Source organism: Lontra canadensis, unplaced genomic scaffold, assembly GCF_010015895.1.
Source record: "Lontra canadensis isolate GAN:19392208 unplaced genomic scaffold, GSC_riverotter_1.0 scaffold22, whole genome shotgun sequence".
Classification (NCBI taxonomy): domain Eukaryota; kingdom Metazoa; phylum Chordata; class Mammalia; order Carnivora; family Mustelidae; genus Lontra; species Lontra canadensis.
The window spans coordinates 13,790,546-13,798,723 of record NW_022631016.1 but is presented as its reverse complement, the minus strand read 5'-3'; the positions used below and the strand labels follow the sequence as shown (position 1 = coordinate 13,798,723).

At 41.8% G+C, this 8,178-nt stretch overlaps 1 protein-coding gene across 1 annotated transcript; it reads right to left on the bottom strand.

Moving 5' to 3' along the window:
• Positions 1-765: 765 nt before the first annotated feature.
• Positions 766-2,091, bottom strand: LOC116870299 (E3 ubiquitin-protein ligase RNF167-like). Its single transcript, XM_032861939.1, has one exon. It carries the CDS (start codon positions 2,089-2,091, stop codon positions 1,030-1,032), a length of 1,062 nt encoding a protein of 353 aa, XP_032717830.1. The 3' UTR covers positions 766-1,029.
• Between the last annotated feature and the right edge of the window lie 6,087 nt (positions 2,092-8,178).

Here is an 8,178-nt window from a genome sequence, read left to right as displayed (position 1 = left end):
TCAAGGCTTTCATGAAAGAGAAAACTCTAATCCAAATAACAGAGTTATACTGAGAGTATTATTCATTTGCTTTACCAATGCAGTGTTGGGAAGATTGAGGTGAGCTGAAATTGGGCATACAAATAAGAACTTGCTTAGCTAACATTAATAATCATTAAAAGGCAAAAATGACCTTAATTTCTAAAAAGGAAGGGTATAGTTAATGATCCCTTTTTAGCAAATTTCCATCTTATACAATTACCACATAGGCAGCTCCAGAGAGAAAATATGGCTGAACAATCACCACTCTCAGGTGAAAAGCATTTCAGGTAGCATGGTTCCTTCATTTAAAGAGGTTTTTAGTTCCAAGATGTGAAAAGACAAAGCTAAAAAGCATTCTCTTAAAATTCTATCCCAATTAGCCATATTTGAACTCTAAATGACCACATGCTATAAACCAATTAAATCTGTTATATTTACATAACCACTTAACACAGAAGAAGAGAGACGACAGGTGACCTACAACTTAGTTATTTTTTGTCATGACCACATAGACATTTCAAAAGTTTTGCACTCTTTAGGCATTAAGAGATGACAAACATTTAGATAAGTGTAGATTACTCAATTTATATTCACCCCTCTCAAAAATGGTTGAAAGAAATTCACTGAAATTTTTACAGATAGGAGAAATTGCACTGAGGCCAAATATGAAATGTTAATATCCCAAAGTAAATTTAAGACACTCTGAGTGATTTAAAATAATGTCTCTCATTTTTTTATCCTTGACACAAACTATAAAAGTACGTTCTTTCAAATTGTTTTTGACAGCTTTCTGAATACTTTCTTTTTAATTCCAGAAAATACAATTTTATTAACCCAGTAATTGAGGACCCCATCCCTTTCTACACCCGTCCCCCTCAAAAGGATAGGGTTGGGTAAGGGAGAAAGAAACCTGGGGTGGAAATGTCCCCTATCCCTCAAAGGGGAAGACAGGAGGAAGAGGGACTGTGCAATTAGGTCTCAAGAGGAGAGGGGAGCTGGAGAAGGGTATCAGATCAAGACAACAGCAGAAGAGGAAGAAGAGGATGGAGATGGTGATGGAGCTATTGAAGACCCAGGAAAAACAAGGGGGGCTGGGGCTAGGGAGCCAAAGGATGTGGGAAGTGTGAGGCTGGAGCCCAGAAGGGGGGTTCGTTCTGTGGCAGGGTGGTCTCTAGGCTCCCCTTCTTCAACACCCTCTTGCCCCTGAGTTGCTTCCTCCTGCTCCCCTTCTCCGGGACCCCTGTGAACAGGCTGCTTGCAGATGGGGCAGGTCTTCCGGGTCTGAGTGAGCCAGGGGTCCACACAGCGGCTGTGATAAGCATGAGCACAGGGAAGTACCCTCAGCTTGTCTCCATCCTCATATTCGTCCAGGCAGATGGCACAGACATCGTACTGGTCTCCCTTCTGATAGTCATGTATAGGAATCTGCTTCAGTTGCTCTTTGGTCAGCCGATTCTGCTGGAGCTGTTTCTGGTACTGGATAAAACGAACTATCAGCCCTGCTCCCATGGCCAAAATCAGCAGTCCCATAAACCCTGTGAAAGGGATGAGGCAATAGCCCAGGAGGAAGTTACTGTCTGGGACCAGGAGCACTTGAGCTCCCTTCTCGTAGACAAAGAGAGCACGCAGGTACTTGGAACTCCTTTCCCCAATAAACACAGATGGGATCCAGATCTGCTGCTGGATTTCCTCACTGTTCCACACCATATTCAGAAGTTCATTGGAATTTACATTGTGTACCACAGCTGCACCATACCCAGCCTTCTGAACGTTTAGGACCTTGAGATCAAAGTTGCAGTCGAATCTCCGAAGAAGTGCAATAAAGACTGACCCATTGACCGCAACTGGGGGTGGCGAGGCAACGGGGCTGCAGGCGTTGGCCGGCTGAGCCTCCACAAGGAACCCCTGAAGTCCCTCATGTCTCAAGGCAGACCCAAAGAGAGCTGGAAGGTCTGCAAAGTCCATGCTGTTATTGTGGTCAGAAATTGCTCGAACGAGCCCCCGGACGGGGGCCGCTCCCCACAGCAAAGTGGCCACAAGAGTGCAAAGCAGGAAGGCCGCTGGGTGCATGGCGGAGGGGGAAGCCGCGTCTGGTAGCAGACGCAGAAGGTGGATTCTGTGCCCTCTCTGCCCTTCCTTCAATGTCCCAGGAGTCCAGACATCCCCAGGCCCCACTTCCCAGCTACAGAGGGGCGTGAGGCAGGAACCCCAGCTCCGGGAATGAGATATCCAACAGGTTCAGCAGAGGTAGTGGGGGAGACACTAAGAGTATTCTTTTCTACTATAAGGATGCAACAAGGAAAGGGAGCAAAGGCAAGCACAAATGACAGATAAACTGGAAGAGCAGGAAAGGCCAAGGAGACGGGACCTCCAGCCAGGGGGCCGGCTTCCTGTTTCCCGGAAAAAAAACGGTTTCCCACAGTGAAAGTTGGTGCCCTATCAGCACAGGGCCTGATCTCAAGATGAAGGACTTCCGGTCCTCCTCTGCTCCCTGTGGATGCTGGGGCTGTGGTATCTTCAGGTCTCGCGAGAGTGTTCCCCACTCTTCCATCCCACCCGCTGAAAGCTTAGTACGCCTATCGCGAGAAGTCTTACTGGCTTATCTGATACCCCGGAAGTGACTAGGAAGGAGGGGCCACAGTAAAAAAAATTTCAATATTACTTTCAATGTAGGTTTTATTGCCAATGAGTTCAATGTAAGAGTGCACATCAGTATCTACAAGTGTGAGTTCTTTGTTGGCCTACTGAATAGGGGGAGGGGGGAGGAGCGAGTGTGTGAAATCTGAGATAATTCACAAACACCCCAATATCATACGGATAACCAAGGATCAAAAGTGTTTAACATTTTAATAATTTAATCCCAGTAACTCAGTACAATCTTTTAAACTAATAAGCTTCTATTTCCATTCCAGCTACGACATGAATGGAAATTCTTATCTCCATAAAAACTTACTTCTTTATGAGGACCAGTTCAGGCTAGAAGTTAACCGCTGGGTATTTGGATGGTAAATTTTTCTAACCCATTGTAGAGGCCCGGAGAGTATGCTATGGATTCCAATCCCCATGACCAAGGAAATCACTGGATTATTAAATCATGGGAAACCAAGATAGATTTTTTTCTTATGGGCCCATTTACAACATGAAGAAGTATCCATTGGTTCTTAGACTTGACATTTCCTTACAGCTACTCTTTCTGTCTTTAAGGGTAATACCTAGAAGTCAAAACCTAGATTAGAAAAGGAAATTATAGACCGCTTTAAATAAAGATGTGCCTGATTGGCCAGGTCAGAAATGGAAAGGTTTTATTCTGAGCACCCTGCCCTCCAGAACTGGGTGGCCACCTTCTCACATGATGGGAGTATCCTGCCATTTTTGTACCACTGGTGCCATATGCCAAAATGTTCTTTCAGACTTGTTTCATCTCCATATCCCTGTGTTTTCCAATTTGGGAGTGTGACAGGTTATCACAGGCCATTGTTTCTGCTTCAGCTTAATCTTGCTAAGGTAAAGCACAAAACAATAAGCTTTAAGTACACTTACTTTCGAAGACAAGTGCTAAAGCACTCCTTCAGGATTTTTTAAGTGGAGTGGAGGAGAGGCGACAGCAGTCCCATACTGGTCCTGCTGGTGTGAGCTGGTTGCTGACCTCAGTCTAAAAAGATTGAAGGACGGAGAAGATCTCTTCAGAGAGAGTTATCAGTGAGCTGTGTTGGCCCACACACACCCATGGGGAAGCAGAGGTGATGTTTCCCCTTAATCTCAAGCCAAAAGAAAGTGACTTGAGAAATTCAAGGCCTACAGAAAAAGAGAAGGGAGTGTATTAGGTCAAGCTGCATTTCCATGGCCAGAGAAGTTTCTCAAAATCCAAACGTAGACTTGCCACGGGATGCCCTTAAAAAGACATCCCTTGAAGGGTTCTATCTGAAAAGGCAGAGGGAGGCCAAAACAGAGAGTGGGTACCAGAACAAACCTAGGGGTGGAGGAGGAGTCATAGGTGACCAGCCCACAGAAGACACTGTCTTCATCAGTTGAGATGCAGAGAAACTTCAGAAGAAAATACTGCCAAGAAATACACAAAAGCTCTCACTGTGTAAGAATGAAGGGGTAAGTTTGGGATGATTCGCTATGCCAACAGACACCCATTCCATATCGCTGCTGCACCAGCCACTTGTGCTTATTTCCCCTGAGGCCAGTCCTAGAGAGGTCAAGAGCAGAAGCTAACCAGAGCAGGAGGGAAGCAAAGATAAGAGAAGCCTATAGTACCTGCGCCCACACACCAAACACCCTGAAACTTTCAAATCTGAATTGGAACCGAGCTGGGGCAGGAGAGAGACTATAAAATGAGTCTAGGGTTTTATATTATATCAGACTACACTAGCATTATGCATTCTGAACAGCACATGTAAAATAATCAAAGGCAGGGATGGATTCAGGCATTTCTAGTCCTGGAGTTTATCCACTTGAAAACCTCCTTCAATCAAAAAGACAAAACATGGCTATCAGACACATGAAAAAATGTTCATCATCACTAGCCATCAGGGAGATTCAAATTAAAACCACATTGAGATATCACCTTACACCAGTTAGAATGGCCAAAATTAGCAAGACAGGAAACAACATGTGTTGGAGGGGATGTGGAGAAAGGGGAACCCTCTTACACTGTTGGTGGAAATGCAAGTTGGTGCAGCCACTTCGGAGAACAGCATGGAGATTCCTCAAGAAATTAAAAATAGAGCTTCCCTATGACCCTGCAATTGCTCTACTGGGTATTTACCCCAAAGATACAGATGTAGTGAAAAGAAGGGCCATCTGTACCCCAATGTTTATAGCAGTCATGGCCATGGTCGCCAAACTGTGGAAAGAACCAAGATGCCCTTCAACGGATGAATGGATAAGGAAGATGTGGTCCATATACACTATGGAGTATTATGCTTCCATCAGAAAGGATGAATACCCAACTTTTGTAGCAACATGGATGGGACTGGAATAGATTATGCTGAGTGAAATAAGTCAAGCAGAGAGAGTCAATTATCATATGGTTTCACTTATTTGTGGAGCATAACAAATAGCATGGAGGACAAGGGGAGTTAGAGAGGAGAAGGGAGTTGGGGGAAATTGGAAGGGGAGGTGAACCATGAGAGACTATGGACTCTGAAAAACAATCTGAGGGGTTTGAAGGGGCGGGGGGTGGGAGGTTGGGGGAACCAGGTGGTGGGTATTAGAGAGGGCACGGATTTTATGGAGCACTGGGTGTGGTGCAAAAACAATGAATACTGTTATGCTGAAAATAAATTTAAAAAAATAAATAAATACCCCAAACCGAGTTCTTGTTATTTTTCCTGAGACCAACTCATCCTCAGTCCTTGTTATCATAAACAATAACAATTCCATTATCTCTCTCCAAACTCCCAAATTGTCCATCAAAAATAATCCCATTGATGCTGCCTTCAAAATATATTCAAGATCCTGCCCCTTCATATGACCCCTTATCATCAACCAAAATACCATTATTTCATGAATTATTGTAGAAGTCTTCTGATTGAGTTGCTTGTGTCTACCTATGCCTCCCTTCACTCTAGTTCTTCTTTTCTCAACTCACAGTCTGTTAAAACATAAGTTAGTGTCACTCCTTTACTCAGAAATTCCCAATGACCTCCACTTCATGCAGAATAAAAAGACTATTATATGTAAAGTCACATGAATTCGCTGATCCTTTTTTTTTTTTGTGCTGAGCCCTTTTCTTACAAACCTTCCTCTCTACTCTCTCCATCAGCCACAGAAGCTTCCTTTCCCATTCTTGGACATGCCAGAATTACTCTACACACAGATTTTTTTGTACTTGGTGTTCCCTCAACCCTCAATGCTTTCTCCTCATTTATTTCCATGGCTTGTTTTTTTATCTTGGCAGTCCCCTTCTCAGCAAGAACTCCAATGGCCACCACTCCTTCTAATAGACATTGTAGACTCATTATTGCTGTTTTGGTTCTTATTATTTATTACTATCTATTATTTATAACTGTATGTATTTTACTTATGCATCTTTTCTATTGTCTCTTTCCCCCACTAGAATGAATAGCAGAGGATCGTGAGGACAAGACTGCTTTTCAGGTTTATCCACCAGTATATCTTCTTCATTCATCAATCTGCTTCAGAGGTCGTTTATGTTTAACAAATATCTGTTGCTATTTATTGGGCTTAGAAAAGATTTGGGTGGAGATTGAGATGGGAATGGAGACAGATTTGGAAGTTGGAGAGTGAGGGATATTGAGAAGCAGCCATAGGCTATGGAAGATATTGGTAGAGGAAAGAGTGGAGGAGAGGATTTTAAGATGTGTTACTACAGTTAGCAGATTAGTTCCCCTCCACCATTTTTAATATCAATTCAATCTCTTTTAATTAATTTTTAGGACTGGACTGCATTTCTGTTAATGTGATCTATGCAGACAATATACCACTTAAGGCCAGGTTTTTTAATTAAATAAAATCTAACTGTAATGTTTACTTTTGTGTGTATCTATATATCTATATCTATCTATATCTATATATATATAGAGAGAGAGATATTTACCCTTTTTGCAAAGCTTAATTCTGTTTGACCTCTGTGTACCCTAACTCAGATTTCAGCTCCTTCACCAGCTTCTGTAAGAAATCCAACTGCACCTAGATTATGGTAAAATTGGGGTAGGAATGTTGGAAGTTTGCTTCCACAGGATCCCTTGGATGCCACTATAAAGAAATCCTCATGGAACTGTCTCTCTTCCTAAGTGCATGCTTTCCATTCCCAGCCATTTGCTGCCCCTCCCTTATGCCCCTGCACCACTGTACCCCTTCCCTTCCCGCACACTCCCCCTCCTTTATTATAGCAATGAGCCCTCTTCTTCCTCTGAAACCTACACTTGGGAAGTGTCTTTGCAGTAAAGTTGATCTCCCCCTACAATGACTATCTCTAAGAGCTGCTAAAAATATTTGCTCCATGTTTGTCCACTGAGAATGAAACAAAATCAGAAAAATTATTGATCAAAAAAAGAGAAAGAGAGGGAACCTGGGTGGCTCAGTTGGTTAAGCAACTGCCTTTGGCTCAGGTCATGAATTTGGAGTCTTGGGATCAAGTCCCGCATTGGGCTCCCTGCTCCACGGGGAGTCTGCTTTTCCCTCTGACCCTCCCCACTCTCATGCTCGCTGGCGCATGCAGGCTCACACTCTCTCTCTCTCTCTCTCTCTCAAATAAATAAATAAAATCTCTAAAAAAAAGAGAGAGAGAGAGAGAGAGAGAGAGAGAGACACATTGACTTGTCCTAAAATCAACAGTGATTTTAACTGTAAACTATTTGTAAACTGCACAAATTTCAGAAACCGTCACAAAAACACTTACACTAACATTTTTTTTTTTACTATTATTAAATGGATTTAAAACCTTGGCACTGAAACTCCCAAAGTTTGGAATTTATAGGAATGTACTAGGTTGCTCAGGATTTTTGGAGCTAATGTAAAATTCATTAAAATGACATTATTCACAGGATGAGAGTGTATCGAGGGATTAAATTAAACATAGATTTATTTTTAGGAATAACTCATTATAGGAAAAAAAAATAATGGCCATCAGCCAAAAACTTAATCTAATGTGCTAAAATTAAGTAAATATCACTAACTGTTATAAGGAACCATCCCGTGAATATGCAATGTTTCTTTAGTTTGAAATTTAAGCTCCTTAAAATCATGAAAGTTACAAACCTGACACTGTAATACCATAGAAGCAAAATTAGCTAATGTTTACTAATAATAACTAAACTAATAGGTTGCAACTCAAAGTAATTGTTTTTCAATAAAGAAAGAAATGGAAATATAGAATGTTACAGATCATTTCTTAATTAACGGTGTGATATCATTTGCTCTATATTAACCTTATTCCTAAATCAGTTACTCCACTTTAAAACTACAAAGAAAAAAAATCCTTCTAATTCTTTCTTTAATTCAGTTGTTGTCAGTACTCAAGACTCTTGTAGACTGCTCTTCAGTACTCAAGACTCTTGTAGTCTGCTCTGTGGTCTTTAGGATATATTTCATGTGTAATTTCTAAAATAATAGTAGTTTATTGCTATAATTTAGAGATAATGTGGTCTATACCCTCAAGGATATTAAATCTCAAAGTAACTTAAA